At 46.5% G+C, this 22441-nt stretch overlaps 1 protein-coding gene and 1 long non-coding RNA gene across 2 annotated transcripts in view; both read right to left on the bottom strand.

The window, feature by feature from the left end:
- The window catches only part of Cd9 (CD9 molecule), a 31402-nt gene extending 22109 nt beyond the window's left edge, over window positions 1-9293 (bottom strand). Inside the window, exon 1 of the mRNA XM_027951262.2 lies at window positions 9091-9293. Within this exon, the coding sequence (XP_027807063.1) occupies window positions 9091-9156 (66 nt within the window). The 5' untranslated portion in view covers window positions 9157-9293. The remainder of the gene's footprint in view (window positions 1-9090) is intronic.
- Window positions 9294-13413: 4120 nt separating this feature from the next.
- On the bottom strand, window positions 13414-22277 carry LOC114104905 (uncharacterized). The gene is made up of 4 exons (XR_003584908.2): window positions 21994-22277; window positions 20648-20752; window positions 14815-14945; window positions 13414-14514 (listed from the first exon to the last, which is right to left on the bottom strand). It is a non-coding gene; the product is annotated as an uncharacterized lncRNA (long non-coding RNA).
- Window positions 22278-22441: the final 164 nt, after the last annotated feature.

Raw genomic sequence — 22441 nt, 5'->3', positions numbered from 1 at the left:
CGATCAGTCACTCAAATGCCTGTCCCATTCTTGGTAGAAGGGAGGTAGCTTGGTCCCCTCTCTAGGGTAGGGTGTGGCAGGAGATTTAGGGCCACTTAAGCTTTTTCTCAGCATACCTTTATGGAAATGAAGCAGCTACCTGGTCTGGACAAGTTCAAGGGTTGAGAAATCCTCCCTTCCATGGATGAAGTCAGCATCGCTTAAAAACCAGAGCCCTTGGGCAGGGGGTGTAGTTCAGTGGTAGCATATTGCCTAGCATGCACGAGGCCCAAGGTAGCCTTTTTCCAAACAAGAAATCTCATTTCAAGTTTCCACTGACTGCGTGCCAGATGCATAGCACACACTGGCCAGCCCATAAATAAATCCCTTTTCTGCTGAAAGCAGGCATTCTGATCTTAACCAAAATCATCTGATGTGGGGGACTGTTTTGGGGATGTTTTGCTTTAAATTCCAGAATACCACACATTTGTTTTTCATTGTGTATGCCTCACTAAGATGCCTAGAGATTATACATACACACTCTTGCTCACACTCTTTACCACGTGGACCAGCCAGTTCCTGTTCCATCTGCAGAACTCGTTAGTAGGTGCCTGCACGGCCCCAGAGGTCAGAGATGTCCCTCTCTCGTTCTCTCTCTGTTTTACAGCTTTCAGGCACTGCCACGTGATACATGGACTGGCAGTGTTGCAAAAGGTACTCCTAGCACTGCTCAGGTGAACACTATCCTCCCCGATCACGGACATCAGAGCCCCAGGCCAGCAATGTGAACAAGGGCCCAGGTTCCCAAACTCCTACCTCACCTATCACCTGCCCTGTCCCTTTGCTATGGTTCCCATCTACATTTTAGGTCTTTTAACTTTTAGGCAGCAAGTACCCCACCCTAAGCACCTCACCTACACTATTTAATTTTCACAATAGGCCCAGTTCATAAGTAATATCATCTTCTTTCTTTGGTACCAGTGATTGAACCCAGGGATGCTTTACCACTGAGCTACAATCCCAGTCACTATCCTCTTTTTAATTTTTGATAAGTTGCTTAGGGCCTTGCTAAATTGCTGAGACTGGCCTTGTAATCCCCCTGCCTCAGTCTCCTGAGTTGCGGGATGACAGGTGCACTTGGCCTTGTTCTTTTTTTCAAGATTAGAACACTGGGGCACAGAAGTCAAGTTGCATGCCTGAGATGACATGACAAATAAATAATAGAGCTGAACTTGAACTCAGAACTGACTGTAAAGCCCAAATTCTCAATTGTTTTGTTAACCTGTGTAACTTTTTTCTTTTCTTTTTTTTTTCTCTAGTGCTGGGGAACCCAGGGCCTCTGACTACACCCCCAGTCCCGGAACTGTTGGTCTTTTTGATCCCTTTCTTTTATTTCTAAGCCAGAATTTTTTCCTTTTTCCCTTCCTCCATCCTAACCACATCTGATCCCCTTTCAAAAGTGACACCTTCTATCTCTACAGGCCCTAAGAGAGCCCAGGTGCAAGGGAAGAAAGACACCTGCAACGTGCATGTGTCTCGAGAGGTGGCCCGAGCCTGGCCTCTCTCAGGGAAGAGCTGTTGGATGAACAGAGCCTAAGAAGTAGCTGCTGCTTCCTCTCACTGGCCTCTGGCCTGAGTGCTTGGTCCACACCCTGGCTCCACTAAACACAAGCAGTGCTCTGGGAAGCAGATCCTCTGAAGCAACTTGGCACATTTTCTTCTCTTCCTGGCTTTGCTCTTGCTGCCTGAAGCTGCCCATTGGCTACTATGTCCACAGATGGGACCGCAGTCCATCCACTGCCCATTGTCCTTTCATCCCTTATAGGAATAGCCCCAAAGTACAATCCAGAGTCTCTGCCCTTCCTGCACAGCACCATCCAGCCAGCAAAGGGCACAAGGGGGCCTCACTCTATAGGCTTCTGTGACAGTTCTGGACACCAGCCCTTGAAACACATCATGGGGTCCTACAAAGGGACTAAGTGTCCCTCCCAAGCACTGGACAAGGACTTAATTTCTATTTGCAATGGGTTTTCTGGGTCTCTAAAGGGAGATTTAACCAGGCTGTCTTAGGAAGCCAGGGCTGCACTTTGATTGGAGTAGAGGGGAGCAGAGTATGGAAGGATTGTCCCAGGTTTATAGAAAGGAAGCTTTAAAACATCGAGCATGGGAGTAATAGATTTAAATCAACAACCCCACACCGCAAGGAAGAAGGCATTCACTTGGCAGTAGGAGAGCAGGAGAAGCTGCCTTGGTGGGCAGGGCCTGTGCGTCCCTGGGGTGGACATTCCTCTCTAGGAGTGGGCCACAGAGGGAAGTGTACAGGGTTCCCCACCCTGAGAACACCTACTGAAGTTGGGGCATGTGTGCAAATTGGCACACTGCCATTGCTGTGTGGGACGAGGTGACTTGGATTCAGACCCCTAACTTCTCTTGACTGGAAAAGCAATACTGAGTTCCTAAGTCTGATTTTGCTGAACTTTATATTTTATAGTTTTAATAAATTCATATTATCATTTATCATACTATAGGTTCAAAGTAGGTTGAAAAGAAAGGAACACTAGAATGTTACAGAAATTCATTCTGAAATGAATAAATTCAAGTTACTTTAAGGTATTTTAAACTCCCAAGTCAAAGATCCTAAGATCCACATGGGAATTGTGTTGCTTCTATACTTGGACATTTACATGCAGTTCAGACTGAGAGTTAGGCAAGGACTGTGTCCTGATGCGGAAATGTCCCATGTAAAGCAGGAGCTTGACAGAAGTTGTGGCCACTGGACTGCCGAGGTCTGAGAGGCATTCCGTGGAACCCTGGATATGCACTGGGTAAGCTGTGAAGGGTCAGTTACTTCCCTAACAGTCAGAGCCAGCCCTATTCCTGCTCCTGTCCCCTGCATGATGTTCAACAAGAGGATGAAGGAAGGAGGACTTATTACTGAGGGTTTCTAATTTTTCTCTAAGTCAACAGTCCCCAAGCCTCTTTGCCTAGGGACTTTCTTTGGAATCAAATTAACTTGGACCCTCTCCAAGTCAGACTGTTTTGGCTTTCCCTGTCACTTAGCCAGACTCCTTGACAATTCCCTAAAAGATCCCCCATGAGACATTTTCTCCTTCCTCAAATCCTCAGAGTCAAGATGGGCCAGGATGGTCCTTCCAAGCTCCATTTGGTGGGAAGGAGGAGAAGAGAAAGTGAGAGCTCTGCTCTTCCAGAACAGAGGCAAATCACTCAAGCTATGGGAAAACCTAACCAAAGAAGCAAAACTTGGCTGGAAGCTCATAAAGCTGAATTCTTCCTGTGGACCAGCTATAAGGAACACTCATTAAATGAAGCGAGAGTCAAAGCCACTCCTTGGGCAATGATTAAGCTTAGATTCAGTGAGAATGGGTGGGGAGGCTGGCTCTTTAGTTTGGGCTGCACTTGATCATCATGGGAACTTAGGGTTTTGAATGTCTTTGGCAAAACTCCCTATTCTTCTCCCATAGAGCCCCTAGGGAGTTGGTAAGGCAAGCTGCTTCTTAGGGCAGAAACATGGAATTCAGAACAGAACAGGAGAAATCAAGGGAGAAAAACTAATATGAAGCATTTATATTACTTTGAAATAAAATCCTTAGGTCCTCAGGTCCATGGGAAAGAAAAAACAAACAAAACAAAACAACAACAACAAAAACGGCAAACACCCCTTGACCCACGGGGGTGAGGAGTGGGGAATCAGGCAGAACATTTTCTGGAGGCAGATCCCATTGATTTCATGGGATTCCCTAGAAAGATTAAGATCTCCTCGTCTAGGATGACAACATAAAATACTTAAAAACTATCCACAACTTAGTATTTTTTTTTTTTTTTTGGTGGTGTCAGGGGGGAGAAAATTACCGGATGGATGTAATTATTATAAAATTATCTCATCTGGGGACAGGATGTTGCTTTCCACAGCTGCATGCCATCATTTGATGGAAAATGAAAATGTCCCTGGACCAGCCTGACTTTTTCCATGGGATAAAACAGGCAAGAGATCTGCAGTCAGAACTCCAAAATATAAATTACAAAGTATAGTAAGATTTGTCCTTTTTTGTCTCCTCAATTTCTTCAGTTGCAAGGAATTTCTCCTGGTTCTCCAGGGCTTGGGTCTGAGATTTGCAAATCCTGAAACAACGAATCTGTTCCTCTCCTGTACATAACAGGTAAAGCTCATTCCTGAAATGTTTATGATTGAAAAAACCTGCAGCAGGTTCAAATAAAATTTTACTGACCCCACTTGGGAGAGGGAACATAGTAAACAGAACATAGTAAACACCAGCTTCTTTAAACGTCTCTGCCCTTCTTTCCCTGACTTCACACAGGTCCACCTAGGATATTGCCACCCATAAGGTGGCAATAGACATGTGGAAACCTGGGGACCTCAGGCCCATACCTTGCCATCAGATGTGTCCAGGCAAAACCCTGTTAAAATTTGTGTCCTACAGAAGAAAAGGAGCTTTTGGAAATTCAAGGTGTTATTAAGTTGCAAACTGCAACCAACTGCAGAAGCCACACCTCCTTGTAAAATTGAACTGAACAAGAAAATAAACAGAACAAACCTAGGACACAGCTCTGTGTGCAAGAGGGAAGGTTCACATCCAACACTCCTCCCAAAGGAAGGTGTGAGAATGCCGATTTGTGACACCAGAAGCCACAAAAGACTCATTTACGGGAGTAAGGGCTCTGGAGAGCAGGGCCCACAGATAGGGCTGCTTATCAATGCCCTTCCAAATTCAGGTCTCAACCAGCACTGCTTCCTTTGAGCATAGGTCTGGGTTGGTGCTGTCAGCTACTATGAAACCAGAGGTAGATCGTGTGGGTGAGAGTGTGTGTGCAGAGAGTGAGCGTGAGCGGTGTATACAGGAATGCTCCTCCCATCACCCAAAGATCAGGAGTTGAACCTCTGTTGTTGGCAACCATCGCTGGGGTTGCCAACAGTGATGGTTGGGGAGAAAGCGTAAAGATGTGGGCAGGGGAGAAGTCAGCAGCTGACACCTGGCCTCAGCTCACCTCTCCCCAAACCTGCCAGCTCCAGCACAAACACAGAGCTTCACCACCAGCTCAGACGGTCTGGGTGCCAGACCTGGGAAGCCATTTTATGCAACAGCCCAGCCACCAGCTCAGTCCAACAACCAAGTCAAACAGCTTTTGGAGGGGGCGACAAGTGAGGGAAGCGGGAGAGGGGCCTTTGCCACCCCCCTCATCCATGCCCTGCCCAGAACCTCACCTCCCGATGCCTTAGGTTTCTCTGCCATGCAGTTTTATTTTCAGAAATGCCCTCTCCCACCGCAGTCAGACAAGTACCAACACATGAAATGGAGTCAGTGTTTCCCTGCAGGGAAAGAGGTTGGCACTGATGCAGGAGGAGGTGGAAAAGAAGGGAGGCTGTGTGGACTGGGAGTGTGCTCCTGGCTCCATCTGTGGTTTAAACTTCCACACTTCTCAGGGAATTGCTCCCACCCTCCCCACAGCTTCAAACCTCTTTCCACTTTCTAACAATAGCTGCTGGGGTCCGGGGCTGACCTGGCATTGACTGTGCTAAGTGCATTACATACATGCCTTAAACCCTCGCTGTGATCCCCTCGGTGATGGGGACATTGAATCCAAAGCTGGAACTTTGACTATTAGACAGAATGACCACAAATGGCTCAGGTATATGGGCAACGAAAACAGAACACCCAGAACAGAGAGACCCCACCTAGGATGAGTAAAGACCTAGTACCAGGAATACAGATGCAAGAACAAGGTTCCTCCAAGATACAGGTTAAGAGAAGCCAAATTCTGAGAAGCCTCACTATCTGCTATGTGTTTTCACATCCTGACTCCTATTTTGGGTCATGTGGGAAAATCCTATTTCTGTAGGTGGTGTGGTGAGGTTGGTTTCATAGGCTGGCTTGAGGGACCTTTTGGGACCATTTGCTCCAATGCATTGGTTTTACAGATGAGGAAACTGAGGACTGGGCAAATGGACAGAAAATAGTGGTGGTAGGGTCTGCTCTCCAGTGTAGCCAACCCATCACCTCCTCTGCTCCAAGCTTTTCCCCTTCTCTGACCATGAAGAGGACAGAAAGCCCTTAATTTGCAGGCTAGGATTTTGGGCAAAATAATGAGAAAGACGCATTCCTGGCTTGGCTTAAGCCTGGACACCCACTTCACAGCTTGAAATACTTGTGCTATTTGTCACTCTAACATAGTAAGATGTTTTCCCTCCCAACCTTTTTATTTGGGTGGGGGAGTAGAAAGGTAGGCAGGGTGGTCTGAAGGAAATGCAGATACAAACCTACAGAATTTGGCTTTGGGGATTTTTGGAAAACAGATTGCTGGTTTGACTGTGGGCATCAGATACCCAACTGTGGGAGGGCAGGCTGTGCAGGCTCAGCTATCGTGGAGTGAGTGATCTAGAAGAATACCAGTGGGGCAAGGAAGAGGCACGCCCCTCCCTACTGCCAGAGAGAAACTGAGGCTGGTTTCTCTCTGGATCCCTGTCACTCATCCCCTTTCAGTGTCCTTAGCACATGAGGTGTTGGTGGCCCTCAGCATCCCACCTCCTGATTTTCAAGGCCCACTTTGGGTTCCAAATACCAAGTTGATAAATGCTGGTCTGAAGAGAGAAACAAATGGTGACATCATAATAATCCCAGCATTTCCTAGAGATCATAGCTAGTCTTAAAAAATATTTTGGGGACATTTATCCCACTCTTCTTCCATTCTCAGTTAGAATCTGGTGTAACACATCTGGGTAAGGTAACATACGTCTGAAACTATCCTGCCACATGACCTTGGATAAGTCACTTAACCTTTCACAGAGACCAGACTGCAGATCATTAATCACTAAAATGGGGATAATGCTTCCTATTCTGGCTCTATCAGGGAACTTTGTGTGTGTGTGTGTGTGGTGGTGGTGGTGGTGGTGGTGGTGGGGTGGCTCTGGAGACTGTATTCCATCATCTCCTGGAGGATGAAGGCTTAGTCTCTATAGGACCCCAGCGCAGGACATCTGAACAATATAACTGAGGAAAATATAGCTAACTGCTCACCTCCCTACCTGTGATAGTAACAGAAAAGGACAGAAGGAAAACAAGGGGCCTGGAGTGTGTAGTACTGGCTTAGTCTCTGTGATCCTGGGCAAATCACCCCCTTTCCCGTCTCTGCTTCCTCACTGTCAACAAGCGGACTTGAGTGCACAACCTGTAAAGTCATTCCCCAACCCTAAAACCACACACTTCCGGAGCGAGACATATCTGTTTCGAATGGCACAGCTAACCAACAGCACTTAGTCCAGACAGGGGAGCTCTAAATACGAGTCGGGTGGCAGGCTGGAGACAGTATCGACAGATTGCAGGCCAGCAGGCAACAGACTGGGTTGACATGGGGTGGCCACAGGCGCCTCCCCTCAGCCTCCTGCATATGCCACAGGGCAGATGGGGGTACGCAGGCACACTGTGGAAGTCTGTGCCCCCAGTCCCAAACCTTGATGCAGTCTAGCAGACAGCTGGAGATGATGGACAGACCAGCAAAGGAGAGACTGTACTAGGGAAAAGAGGAAAAATCCCCAAAGAGCAAGGGTGGGGTGGGGCTGGGCTCTCAGACATTCTTTTGTGGTGCCTGGAGTTGGTCAGTGGAGGAAAACAAACCTGGCAGTGGGGTGGCCGCTAGGGTTGGAGGGGGTGCCCACTATAGGCAGGGTCTCCCTGAAGCAGGTCAAAGGTTGAACAAGGCACAGGGCACTAGAGCGTGTGTGGATGCCAGAAACAGCAGGTGAGTTTCTGCAGGATGCAGAACTGCCCCCACTTCACCCCAGGAATAGGATTAATCTTACATTTGCTCTGAGGATCCTAGGGACCCCAGTGGCCGATTGAGGGGAATAGCACATTTTGTTGTTGTTGTTAACAAGTCTCCACCAGACTTGTTAACACCAACAGCCATCTCTCTTGTGGGTGGCACAGGGGTTACTTTGACAAAACCTTTACTGCTTGCAGAGGGGCAAACACTGTCCATGATGTGTTCAGGAGATATGACCCTCAGAACCAAGACACAGAGTCCTGGTGATTCCTGATTACAATCCTCCTTGGTCCCTTAACTCCCCAAGCAAAGATTGGGAGTGGACACTTTCTTTGTCTGTCACCTCTTTCAGGCTTCACATTTGTGGAGAGGATAATTTGCAGAGTGGAGCAGGCACTGAGCCTCCCCTCCAGGTAAACGCCCATTCTCTGTGGCTCCGCCTTGCCCTTGGGTGGGCTGGTGGGGGTAGGGGCGCGAGGCCCAAGCCCTTCTGGGCGGGCCGTTGAGGGCACCTGATCTCTCCCGGAAATGCAGAAACGCAGGGCTCGTCCCACAAGAGGGGCCAATAGGCATCTCCCCCTCCTTTCCTTTCCCAACTCTCCCAGAGTTTTCTCCAGTGAAGATAGTTATCGCTCTTAAAAAGAATCAAGACATGCTAGTCTTTCAGGTAACCTCAGCTCAGAGTCAAAGTCTGGGAGAACTGGGGTCCCGTGAAGTCCCTCCTCGAGGATGGAGGGGGATCACGACATCGCCCCTCTCCAGGGTAGAAGAACAGCTCTTTGCTAAGCCCTCCCTGCGCCGCCGAGTCCTTTAGAACGCCCGCAACCGCCCTTCCTCGAGACCCCCGACACTAGTGGAACCCAATCGGTCACGAACTACGCTGCCCGCCAGTCTTCCTCTCCCAGGGAGTTAAGTTCCCAGTTGAGAGTGCTCCGTTTTCTCTGCCGCCTCCCCTTTTTGCACTCCGAGGGGTCCGGGGTGGTAACAGACCCAAACCCCACCCCAAACCCTCGATGAGGGAGGGGGTCTAGGTTGGTCTGCGCACCCCAGCCAACCAGGACCCCCAGCTTCTCCAGCCCATTAGTTCCGACGAGCCCCCCACGAACATGCCCAGGAGTCCCGCCCGGGTCTGGCCCGGGCCGAAGAGTCAGCTGGCAGCCGCTGTGCCCTTTCTTTTCTCGCCCAGTCTGCCCGGCGCGGGCAGTGCCAGCTACTGGAACTCCCAGCTACCAGGCACCTCCGGCCGCGGACTGTGTCAGAGGCCGGAGAACAGGTGGCCCCAGAGAGGAGCGCACGGCAGTCGCGCTCACTCACCCAGAAGATGAAGTTAAATCCGAAGAGCAGGTATTTGATGCACTTGGTACCTCCTTTAACCGGCATGGTGCAGGATGGATTGGCCTGGGTAGGACTGGTTTGGGACCGGGGCTTGCGCGCAGTTGGGACCGGAGGGATCCGGCGCTGGACAGAGGTGCTGGAAGCTGCGGGCTGGCCTCGGGCTGCACTTTTAAAAAGTGCCACTCCTTACGGCGCGCGGCCCGCCGTGGTGCGCATGTGCCGTGGAATTCCGCCCCCATCGACCCCGCCTCCCGGCCCCACCTGCCCCGCCCACGCCCCGCGGCTGCCGGGCCCAGGTTCCAGGGACGCCGGCCTCAGCCGCCCCGGAGTGCGGAGCAAACTCTCCTACCCGCCCCGGTGCCCTGCCCACGGAGTTGTCCAGACTCTCCTTCCCGCCGTCTTCCTCCTTCCTGCCCCATACCTTACAACCGTTCTGGGGTCTTTCCAGGACGCTATCTCCCCCCTTCCCCGCCACTTTTATCATGGAGTTATATGGAGGCCTCGCCCTTCCGGTTCTCATAGTCGATTCTGGGCTTTTGGCCCAAGTCCTTCATTGGTAGATCCTTCCCGGGTCATCTAGGATAAAGGACCCTTACTAGGGCGGGCTGCAAGAATGCGGTTCCTGCTTTGACCTTGGTCTGAAGGGAAACTGCCTGGATTGATTTCTCGTTTGAGCATCTCCTTGCAGACCTTTACTCATTGAACGTATTCTTATTTGCCTCATTGTCGTGTGGAGTAGGAGGAATTAGAAGCCCGCAGTCCAGGTAGGAAGACATTAGAGGCTTTTAGAAGTCATTATCAAATACCGATCACCGAATAGTAATATGGCCGAACTTCTGCTCTCTACTCCTCCACCCCACCCTCCCTGTAGCATCTTGTCTCCTAACTGCTCACTGCAGCCTCTGGAATGCCCCAGGTTCTGAGCTCTGAGCGTTTTTCCTCTGCTCAAAAACTTTCTGTAGCTCCCTACCTTCAGTGACCTAAGTCAAAAATTCCCATCTCATTCATGTCCTAGTACAGGATATTCGTGAGACTTTGTGCTACACCTGGTGCCACACCCCTACTCTGCTTCACCTGGCTAGTGCTGCAGGTGTTGTATGCCCCTGGCTGGCTGACTGGCCCTGCCCACTTCACTTGTAAAAATCCTATGACCCTTTCTTTACTTCTTTCCTGATTCTCATGATTGGGTGAGGAGATTCATCTTAATTCCTTTGATTGTTTTTCAGAATGAAGTTTCCTTTAGTGTTCTTTATTATTACAAAAGTGAAACATGCTCTTTAGAGAAACATCAGAAAATACCAAGAAGCAAAAAGACCATAACTCAAAATGTTGCTCAGCAGAAACAGCCACAGTTAGCATATCATAGTTCTTGCTTTGCTCTATTTATTATCATTAGACATGTCTCATTGTTTTTTTTTTTTTTTTTTTTTAATGCTGGAGATGGAACTCAGGGCCTCCCAAATGAAGAGATCTACCACTGAGGTACTACTTCCTGTCTCATTGATTGATTGATTCATTCAAAAACATGTTTCCAAATCTACTTTATGTATTTCATTAGGAGGAGGAGCTGAAAAAAAATGGACTAAATCCTGTTTCTGTTCTGTAGGAGCTTGTCTGGTGCGGGAGAGAGACAGATAGACAGAAAAGGGAATGAGTGTGATATTTGGGATTGTGCAGATAGACTTGGGATCTAAGGCATCCAGAGGAGGGGACCCTGACCTGGTTGGGATGACTCAACTATCTCACAGAAATTTGCCATCAGGGAGAATCCAGGGTAAAGGCTGGGGCTGGAGCTCACAGTTGGTTGGAATAGGTGTTGGGGAGGTGAGGAAGAGCCCCCTGATTCCAGTCTTTGCACTTGGGATGTTAAGGGGCCACTGAAAGATTCAAACAGGATGTGGGTAGGACAGGAGACTAGGCAGTGAGCTATATGAGGATAAGGACCATTGTTTGTTATCTCCAGTCCTTGGTTCAGAGTTGGACAGAAAATTGAGATGTTGTATTTGCAGAGGTGCAGTTGGGTAATGTGAGGGGGGCACAGGGAGATGAAAGATGAACTGATGAACTGAGAATTGGGTAGAGATCTGTTAGGAGGGTGTTGAATAGTTCAGGTGAAAGAGAGTGAGAGTTGAAGGAAGGTGGGGAAATGGGATGGAAAAATCTGACAGGGTGGAAGCAGGAGGGAAGAAATCAGAGCAGCAGAAGTCAGATTGTGGAGGGTTTCATTCACTTGTTTGTCCTGCATTTCTTTTCTTTTTCTTTCTTACTTTTTTTTTTTTTTGGTACTGGGGATTGAACCCAGGGCTGCTGTACCACTAGCTACAACTTCAGTCCTTTTTATTTTTATTTTGTAACCTGGAGCCTGGCCTCAAACTTGCAATCCTTCTGTCTCAGCTTTCTGAGTAGCTGGAATTACAGGTGTGCACCACATCACTGGCACTAACAACACTTTTTGAGAGCTTTCCATATGTCATGTGTAGTGGCAAATGCTAAGGGTAATGAGATGAAACTATTGAGGGATAGTTAGCATAGAATAGAGAGACTTCTTAACAGATAGGCAGGTTCAAGCCCATGAAAAAGAGAGATGGAACCTAGGATCCAGCAGGAGTGCAGGGCACATCCTCAAATCAGCCTGAGGTTTCCCAGAGCAGGGCACACCCCAGTAGCTGACTTTTGAAGGCAGGGAGGTTTAGGGAAGTTAGACAGGTGGAGAGGGAATTCCAGGCGCTGGGAACTGTATGTGCAAAGGCACAGAAGCATGAAACCACAGGCAGCTGGCTCCTCTGGGGAAACTACTAACTGTGGGTGAGCTGGTGGGAAGAAGGAGGATGAGGAAGGAAATGCAGAGCCTAACTCAGCCTAATGCCGAGAAAAGCCAACAGAGGAACATCAGTAATGCTTTACTTGGGTTACTCAGCCGAATCCAGTGTCCACTGAGGATGGTTCTACTGCAGTACCACAGTGCATCAAGCACTGGGCGGGGTGGGGGGACAGGTAGGGGAAGAAAACAATGTCCCATTATGCTGCTCTGGCCAGAGTCCACTTTTCTTAGAACAGGTCTAATAATTTTTTTTTAAAATCTTTTTGTATCCCCCTCCTCCTTTTGTATTAAGCACTGTTGGGGCTTTCGTAAATATTCAGTTAATAATAGAAACAATTTCTTAGGGTTACTGAGTACCAAAGAAAATAGTTCACACACTTAGGCCTGGACACTCAAGAAATGTTGCTTATTGTTGCTATTATTATTTACACTCAAGGAGCAATGAGAGGCAGCCCACAGTGCATTACGTGTAATCAAGTGTCCTTGTCATGTGACACATGTAATCAAGTGTCCTTGTCATGTGACACATGTAATCAAGTGTCCTTGTCATGTGATAAGGGCATTGGACCTAGAGTGAGGAGGCTTGAGTTCTAGTCTAGGTTCCAACTCCATGGTTTATTTTGGACTGATCAATGACTGACTCAGGGCCTCAGTGGTCTCATCCATACAATGAACCTTTTGGATTGGGAGATGTGGAGGTCTGCCTTCATTTTGGCATTATATGGTGCCTAAGTCTCTGGGCCAAAGTGCTGCAGGCAGTGCTGCAGACAACCAGGGAAGGAGAGATGGAAAAAAAAAAATATGGTTTGATTTAAGTGGAAGAGGAAAATCTGGGTAAGCCCTTGAGTCAGAGATCAGGAGGCAGCCAGGCTTTTCAGGCTTTGTAGAGCTGGAGTGGGAAAACTTCCTTCCCAGGGGCATCCTGTTTATGGAACACCCCCACCACCCCGCCCTTTGGGGTCCACTTTGGCTCTTGTGCTCCTCCTGGTGGTAAGATTTGAAGATGCAGGAAACAGGCAGTCTAGTGATCAGTGACACCCACAGAAGGGGACTACTTATCCCTCTACCTAAGGTCAGTAGCTTTATAAGGCAACAGGCAGGATGCCTAGTCTTAGGGACTACCAAGACCCTCCCAGAAACCATACCAGTGGCTGTTTTGGTTCATCTTCACTTCTAGAAGCTTCTTTGCTGCTCTTCTTAGTAAGCTCCAATGCCACTGTCACTGGAGGGAGGGGCAGTCTGCGGAATCCCTCCAAAAGGGCAGTGGGGACTTCAACTAGGCCTGGGAGGATTCTTTTTTAATATTTATTTATTTATTTTTTTAGTTTTCAGCAGACACAACATGTTTATTTGTATGTGGTGCTGAGGATCGAACCCAGGCCGCACGCATGCCAGGCGAGCGCGCTACCGCTTGAGCCACATCCCAAGCCTTACCTGGGAGGATTCTTGACTTATGACCCTGAAAAGAATTTCAGGACATGTAGAAAGCAAGACACAAGCAAAAGATTTACTAAAGCACAGCAAAGCAAATGTACACCCAAAAGGCGGGGTGTACACACCCCACATCTCTCAGAGAAGAGGAATGACACACCAAGAGTTGAGCTCTCTGACTTTGTATATAATTTTGCTGGGAAGAATAATACAGCTTCCCAGGCAAGCTTTTGTGAAAATCAAATTCTATGTTAATCATTTGATATTCGGGGTTCAGAATGCTTCTTCCTGGTTGAACAGTCTAGTTATATACCAGTTGTGGGCACAATGTGGAAGTCTTTGAATTTGGTGACATTTAAATTTATTATGTTTCTGTTCTAGTGGATCTAGTACAAGTATCTGATCTGGTTTTGTTCATCTAGCTAAAGAGACAAGCATGGCTGGTCATGCTCATAGATCCCGGTCTCCATCCAGCAAGTATCTCTTTTTCTCTCTCCCAGTGAGCCTTCTTGTTTCTCTATCACCTCACAAAGCCCTCCACCATCACTCCTGTCTTTTCCTCCATGAATTACCTTGTTTGACTCTCTCCTGTGTGACTCATTGGCTGTCTTCATCTTCTAGTATGTGTGCACATTTTGGTGGTGAGCTCCTCCAAAGTATACTTGCTTTGATGAATTTGTGTTCTCTCAAGCTCCTGGTCCTTTGCTGGCCCAGTGAGCCCTCTGTATACATTTGTGGAATGACTGCAAGGGAGAACATGTTCCTCAGGCTTTTGTCCTTGGACCTCTGCTTTTCTCTTAGCTCCTCCATTGAGCACCCATCTTCTCGTATCATTTCCTTTGTTTGGCTCACCTCTGCATAAATTCAAGTCACGATACTCATTCAATAGCTCTTCAAATATGCCCCATCCTAGTGTCTGACACCCAGGAATGCGCCACTTTATTTACATGGTATAAGGGACTTTGCAGATGTGATTAAGTGAAAGGATTTTAAAATGGGGAGTTTATCTTGGACTTTCTTGGTGAGTCCAGGATAATTAAAAAGGTTCCATAGGAGAAAGGTAGGAAGATCTGAACTTGAGAATGAGGTATGAGGACAGAAGCAGAGGTTGGAATGATGCATGGCCACATGCCAAGGACCATGGACAGCCTCTGGAAGCAGGAACAGATGAAGAAATGAGTTCTCTCTAGAGCTGCCAGGAGGAGCAAATGCAGCTCTGCTAACTTATTTTAGGTTTCTGACTGGAACTGTAAAATAATTAAATATGTATTATTTTAAGCCACTAAATTTTTTTGATAATTTGTTACAGAAGCAGTAGGAAATGAACACAGTTAAAATAAACATCAGGACCAGAGGTCCTAATCCCCGAGGGCTTCCTAAACCTAAAACTGACTTTCCTCCCTCTTTGGCCTCCTGTCCTCCCGTCAGTCAGCATCCAAACCCCACATCACCTGGGCCTCTTCCTCCTCCTTCCCCTAGCCTTGCACTGCTGAGCAAATGTGATTCTTCTTTCCTAGTACTTCTCATGGTGTTGCAAGGAAGTGCTACAGTTGCTGTCCTATTAAAAGATAAGGAACCAGACCTAAAACAGAAAATAGTGATTTAGTGTCCAAGGTCAGACCTCAGATCTTCCACCTGGCATTGGTTCTCATCTTCCCTTTTTGCCACTTCCCAGGGGCCACAACCTCAGAATTCACCCTTGACCCAGGCAACTGCCTTACCTTCCAACCTTTCTCCCTGCCTTTTACCTTCCAGTTTGCATACCTCATTGGAGACTCAGTTGCTCTGTTTTCACCTATAACTTCTTTTTATTGCATTAAGCACACATGTACTCAACAAGGAACCTACCTATGTATAGTGTGAATTTGATCAAGGTTTCATGGATGGGTAGATGAGGGATTACATCTCATATGACAGCAATACCATTCTAAAAATACTTTTTAGATACATCTTTCCTCAAACTTCAGTCTGTGGCAGCTACCCTTGCCCCTTCTCCTGATGTTAAATGTAAAGATAGTTAACATCACATTTTCATCATGCTTCTGAAACTTTGCTTGACTCTTTTCTGCTCATTTTTCCTTCTTAAAGACTTCCCAACTTCCCTTACTCAGGTCTGCTTCTAAACGATTTTCCATAGCACTTAGCACCTTCTCACAAAGTGGAGTTTTCTTCCAATATGTATTGTTATTTATCTGCCTCTTCTAGCTAGAATGTAAAGGCCATGAGCATGAGAAGATTTGACTGTTTTGTTCTCTGATGTACCCTGTGTGCTTGAAACAGTGTCTGACACAGCAGGTGCACAATAAATAGCCAATGTATGAGAATCTAATGTTCTAAGGACAGCATAAAGACCCTTTGCTCTCTCCTCTTAACATCTATTTATAATTCTGTCCACTCTTTGGAGATACTACACGAATTCCCACATCTACACCTCTGTTGCCTGCCTCCTTTCCTAAGGCCCAACTCCTCCTGGCCCTTCCTCATCTTATCCTACCCATTTCTGAGGCCAGCTCAGCACCTGCCTTCCCCAACATCCTCAGCCAGTCTGCTCTAATCCCCTTTCTCAGTGTGCTTCTATAGCAATTTGTTTCTGAACCAATCTTTAGACTCCCATTACAAGTTTTGTCCTGGGTGGTAGTTTCATATGTATTTTAAAAAAAATTTCCCTAGTTCAGCCCCTCTTGTACCTATAGCAGGTACTTTCCAAATGCTTGATGAAAAAAATATAACCCAAGGACCAACACTTAGATGGGCACACTTTATGTGCCAGTTGAGATTCTAACTGTGCATATAAAAACTCATTTAATATGCAGACCCCTATGAGGTTTTCGGCTTGTCATTTCTATCTAATGAATGGAGAAAATAAGTCATAAGGAAGTTAATGAACTGACTAGGAAGCAGCAGAGCCAGGTTTGAACCCAGGTGGTCTGGCCTCAGAGCCTGGGTGCTAAACTCCCTCTTCATGGGTTGAGTGGATGTATTACTATTGACAGTACTTGCTCCCCACCCCCACAAGACTGGGTACTGTTATGTTGTCCAGCCTGGCCCTGATCTTGTGGGCTCTAGCAATCCTCTTGTCTCAGCTTCCCAAATAGCTAAGACTACAGGAATGTAACACTGCACCTGCTCCTTTTGCCATTTTTGCCCTTTGGTTGTAAATGTGGTTTGAAGGGGCTGCAGGTGCCCTCCCAGGGGTCTTGCCATCCTTAAAGTTCTTCCCAGCAAACTGACACTCTAAGTCTTAGGGGGCTGATAGTAGGTTGTGAATTTGGTTTGGTCTCTGCTAGCATCTGTTTGTCCCTTCTGAACCTTCCTTTCCACAGCTACAAAGAGAGGGAGATCAGTGCTCTCTCTGCACCATTAGGATGGGGATGGGTGTGTGTGCCCTGACAGGCCTGCCTTGTGCTCAGTGGTAGGTATTGGCAGCCCATGGGGAGGTAGGTGACTTCTGTTCTGGATGAGCTTCTGGATTCAGGAGGAGGAAAAGAAGGTGTGTGTGTGTGTGTGTGTGTGTGTGTGTAGTGTTTCCTCATAGGAGAACAGAGAAGTTATAGGAAAATATTATGGATTTGAAATTAGAAGTCAGTCATAGGTCCAAGCTCCATTTCCTCATATAAAATAGGCTTAAAGAAAATGTGTCATATATACACAATGGAGTTTTCTTCAGCTATGAAGAAGAATGCAATTATGTCATTTGCAGGAAAATGGATGGGACTGGAAAGCATCATGTTAGGCAAAATAAGCCAGACTAAGAAAGCTAAGGGTTGTATTTTTTTTCTCATATGTAGAAACTAGAGAGGAAAAAGAAAAAAGGATTGTCTTGAAAGTAGAAGGAAGATTAATATGGCAAAGGAAGAAGGCCAAGGGAAGGGAGGAAGAATGAAACTGATCAATATATGTCACGTGCATGTATGAATGTGTCACAACAAATCCCACTATTATGTATAATCATTATGCACCAATAAAAAATTAAAAACAGGTTTAATAGAATTTCTATGTCATTTTCGCAAGAGAATCAAAACTTTGTCCCTGAATATGGAAGTGCTCTGTAAAGTGAAAGGTGCTTATAAACCTAATTTTTAATCTGAATCTCACAGAATAGGTGTAGTGAACTTGGTTAATATAAAATGTTAAATGGGCCCAAGCCTCAGAGTCCTGAAGTTTTGGCCCGAGGAGCGCTTTTTGCTCTTTGTAGAGCAAGCTCTCTGGCTTCTGGGCATCTCTGCCCAACATGCTATGTTTACCACACATTTACTGCACAAGTTCTAAGTGCTGGGGTAGACTGGACTCTGGTCCTGCTCGTGAGATGCTCTTCTCCTAACTGGGGATGCATGATGTGGTAGACACCAATCAGTGGACTGTAAATAGTAAGGGAACAATTAGGGGAGTGAAGGGCAGCAGATGTCCAGAGATCTGAGGGCATGAGTTTGGACTGATCTTGGAGCAGCTGTAGCCACAGGCCAGAGGGGGCCTTTGGGATTAGTAAGCCCTTTGTCTGCCTCCCAATTTCCATACCACTCAGTTTGAGCTAGCCCTGAGAATATTCCACCCAAGGGCAAGTGAAGTCACTAAATCTATTTTGCTGACAATTTCTTTGTGTCTCATGGGATATTTGACTGATCCTCCAGAGACTGTAATCTCCTTAAGGCCATGTCTTCCCCAATGCTGTCTGGGGTGGGTTGGATTCAGGCTTCTCCTAGTGGGTCAGTAGGTGTGTGTGTAAAAGCTGGGACTTGGGTGTGGGTTCAGAAGGATATACATAATTGACATATAGTTATAGTTAGGATGAACTTGAAGGTAAGAAACTTTTATCACAGAGTTAGTGAATTATTGCCATGAATCATTGCTTGGAGACAATGAAACCAGAACTCCTGCTCATGACACAGGAGTCCCTTGTTTAGCTTCTGCTAAACATCTGTCACCTGAGTTCCCTACTTCTGGCCCCTTATTTGATCCAGCTGTTCTGCTCTGTGCCCTTGCCCCCCAACTAAAGTTTTAATTTTGGAACCCTTTTAGGTTTACATAAAATCTACAAAGATAGTATAGCACCCCCCCCACCCCCAATGTTAATGTGGCATATTGGCCAAAACTAAGAAATGAAAAGTTTTGAACAATGAACAAGTTTTATTTTATTTTTCATATAATTTTATAAGTTTTATTTACATGGCATTTTTATAAGATTTGTAATATGTGTATGTAATTCTGTAACCAAATAATAAATACTTTCAAACATAGGGAAAAAAACTAAGAAATTGACATTGGTACCATCCTCTTAGCTAGACTTCATATTTCATTCATATTGCACAAGTTTTTCCACTAATTTTCTTGTTCTGCTCTAGAATTCAAGTTCCCACATTGCCTTTAGTAGTTTGCATTGCATTTTGTTCTCTGAAGACACTGGGCTCATTTCCTGTTCTCTGACTTTGACCCTGTCATTCTCTTTATCTGCAGTAACTTTCCTGTTTTTAGCCAACTCCCATTCTTCCTTCAGCAACTCCTCTCTTGGATAAGGGACAATGTTGGGAACTTGGAAGGATTAGAATTTGAGGTTCTGACTGTCAACCCTATTAACTACTCCCATTTCCATATCCAAGATCTCATTTGGTTTTTATATACTTTACTTTTTGCAAATATGAGCAAATACTGTATTTGTAAGATTTTTGTCTCCATAGTAAAATACCTGAGCAAAGTAACTTTATAAAGAGGTTTACTTACCTCACAGTTTTAGAGGTTGCTTGTCCAAATAAGAACTTGATATGGAGAGATTGTCCTGAATTATCTATATGAACCCAATCTAACCCCTTGGAGCCTTAAAATTGGAGAATCTTTCCTGGTTGTGGTTGGAAGGAGATGTGACAAAGGATCAGAGAGACATGACCCAGACAAAGTGCTGTCTTTGTAAATGGAGGAAGGGGCCACCAGCCAAGATATTTGGAAGCCCATAGAAACTGGAAAAGGAGAAAATGGATTTTCCCCTAGAGCTTTCAGAAGGAAGGCAAACCCTATCCACACCTGATCTTAGGGTGAGACCCATGTGTCAGACTTTTGACTTGCCAAAGTATAACATACACAACAAATATTTGTTAAATTTGCAATAATCTGTTACAGCAACAATAAAAAATTATACTATATCTTGGAGATATTTCCTTATTACTACAGATATTGTAGCAGTGTTAGTTCCTCATGGTTATACACAGGATATGGAGACTGACAGATCTGGGCTTGAATCCAGGCCCAGCCACACACTAGTTGAGCAATTCTGGACAATTTGTTACCCGTCTGAGCCTGCCTCCTCATCTGCAAAAGGGACTAATAAAAGACTTGCTTCACAGGGTTGCTCTGAGGATTAAGTCACATCATGCATACTAAACATTTAGCACAGTGCCTGGCACATAGTAAAAGCTCAAGAAAGGGTGATTGTAAACACTATTACGAATTAGATTGTAATTATTATATTTAGAAACTTCCTCTGAGTTCCCCAAGTCTTATTGACCTCTTTTTGGACTCCTTATAGACTCAGGAGACAGCCCATAAATCAGCCCTTGGTTTCTGCACCAGACCCCTCTCTTATCTTGAATGCTGGATTCCCTTTGCCTGCAGGACCCTGTTTCCCTAGGCAGTGGCCAGTGGGACTCTGTTTCAGTTGTCTTGGGGATGGTATTTAGGATGACATGTCGCCTGAGTGATTGCTCTATGAATAGGCGCTGGCTGTGACTGTTGTCACTTTTTCTGAAGTTGAGGTTTCTTTCTTTCCACACCAGGGTCATGTCACGGGTACAGCTGGACCCTGGCAGGTTCCCACGCTGCTCCCTGTGGCATAGACTCTGGGATATCTTAAGGGTCCCTCCTGATGTCCCCATTAGGCAACTTTTGCACCAGGTCAACCTCGCCCCCATAACCCTGAGGCAGGCCTTTCTGCTAGTGGGGAGTTCTGGTTATCAGAAAAGTTGTCCTTCTTCACCAGAACCCCTGTCCACATCCTGCCCTCTGGGTACACATGGAACCAGTGTTGCCTGGAGAAAGAGATGTGGGAGTCTGTCCCAGCTCTGCCAATTCCTTTCTGGGTGGCTCCTGGTTATGTGAGGTTTTTTTTTTGATTCTTTTTTTAGTTGTAGATGGATACAATACCTTTATTTTATTTATTTTTACGTGGTGCTGAGGATGGAACCCAGTGCCCCACACATGCTAGGCAAATGCTCTACCACTGAGCTACAACCCCAGCCCATGTGAGTCTTTTTTGAACTCTGTTTTAATAATCTATTAAAAAGAAAGGAAAACACTTACCTTTCAGGATGGCTCTGGAAGGCATTTCCTGTGTAGTGGCTGTCTATTTGGGCTGCATCCCTCCCCTCCTGCTCCAGGCCACACCCTTGGATTCCTCAACAGCTCCTGGGGAGGATTATTGGAGCCATCTCTGAAACTCCAGGGGTGCAGTACACAGACCCAGCCCAGGCTCTCCAGTGGGCTGGCTTCATCTGCCTGGAATCTTACTTCTGCTTCTGACCAGCTTTGCTGTCAGTTCTTCTCTTCCCTGCCCAATATCAAGCTTTCCCCTCTCTTCTCTGGCCTGGCAGCAGCTCAGGCCTTTCTATTCCCACCACACAAAACCCCATAGACTCTAATGCTCTTGCTGAATATAGAAATACCACCTTATTTTTAGCTTTGGCCCTGGTCCATCTCATGGCGCCTTCCCTATATGAACTTGGCGAGCTCTGCAAGTTGTTTTCTCAAATCCTTAGAGCCACAGGAACCTCTCTGTCCACAACATTTACATAGGCTCTACCCACATCGCTCTCCCCACCAGTTACCCCTGTTGCCTCTGTAACTTGCATGACCAGCTTGTATACATGTGTTTCCACCACAAACACTCTAGAAAGTATGGCCTCATTTATTGTACCCACTCCCTGTCCCTCCCTCCAGCTGAGGAGCTTTCCCTGGAAAAATCAGGCTGAAGGGAACAAGGGAAGATAGCGGAAAGGAGCTGTTATTTACTTCTTGGCTGTGAGGCCAGCTGGGGAAGGTGTGCTGTCCCCCCAGTCCCTCTATACACACATGAACTGCCTTCCATGGCAGGGTCAGCTCCCTGTCTGCTTTCTGAGGCAAAAGCAGTCAACCCAGAGATGACCACACTTGCCCTCTCAATGTAAACTCAAAGAGAAACAAGCAAATAAGCAACCCACTTTGGGACAAAGCATCTTAAACCAACCCTGAGAGAGTAAACTTGGGTTTCTAAGTAGAGATCTGTGTGTTTCCCCAGACGGGGTGCATTCATTTCTCTTGAGGCTAGCTGGGTCTTGAGGCCAGCTCGGTTCCAAGTGTCTTAGCATGAAATCCAGTGTCAATAGAGTTCTTTCTGGGGATTACTCTACTTCTAATCCTGAACTGGAAGTTTCTTGAGGCATGGACATTTTGTTCTCATTCCTCTCTCTCTCTCTCTCTTCTCTTGATCTAACCCAGGGCCTCATGTGTGCTGGGCAAGTATTCTGCACTGAGCTAACTCCCAGCTCCTGATTCCTCTTTTTATTTACAATTTCTTAGGGTAAAACTCAGACTCCTTAGGGGCTACAATTCTATGGTTCACCCCCCACCCCACCCTGCTTCCCAAAATGCCTACTCTGAACTCTACATACCCATCCAGCACAGGCATTTGCTCTTCCCTCTGCTTGAATTCTTCTTTCCCAGGATCCACAAGGCCATTTCCTTTGTTTCTTCCAGACTTCTGCTCCAATGTACCCTTGTCAGGGATGGCTTCTCCTTTTCCACGTGACCCATCCCAGCACACCCCAGGCATTTCCTACCTCTTTTGCTCTGATCCCTCTAATCTCCCCTATTATTGCTGGATGCAGTATACATTTCAGTTTTTTCTCTATGTATTTCCTTGCACTTGGATGTAAACTTCATGGATCAGGGGCTCTTCTTTTTGTTTGCTATTTTATCTCCAAGGTCTATGCCATAGTGTATATTAATTCTTATTTGTGGAACACAGGAAGTGAGTGCTCAGTGTGAGCAGATGGAAACATGACTTGCAGAGGAAGCCTCCCAGCCCAGGCAGTGGGGCTCCTGGGTCAGTGGGCATGT

The sequence above is a fragment of the Marmota flaviventris genome, chromosome 3, assembly GCF_047511675.1.
Source record: "Marmota flaviventris isolate mMarFla1 chromosome 3, mMarFla1.hap1, whole genome shotgun sequence".
Classification (NCBI taxonomy): domain Eukaryota; kingdom Metazoa; phylum Chordata; class Mammalia; order Rodentia; family Sciuridae; genus Marmota; species Marmota flaviventris.
The sequence above is the reverse complement of the archived record's forward strand: the minus strand, read 5'-3'. Positions and strand labels throughout refer to the sequence as shown.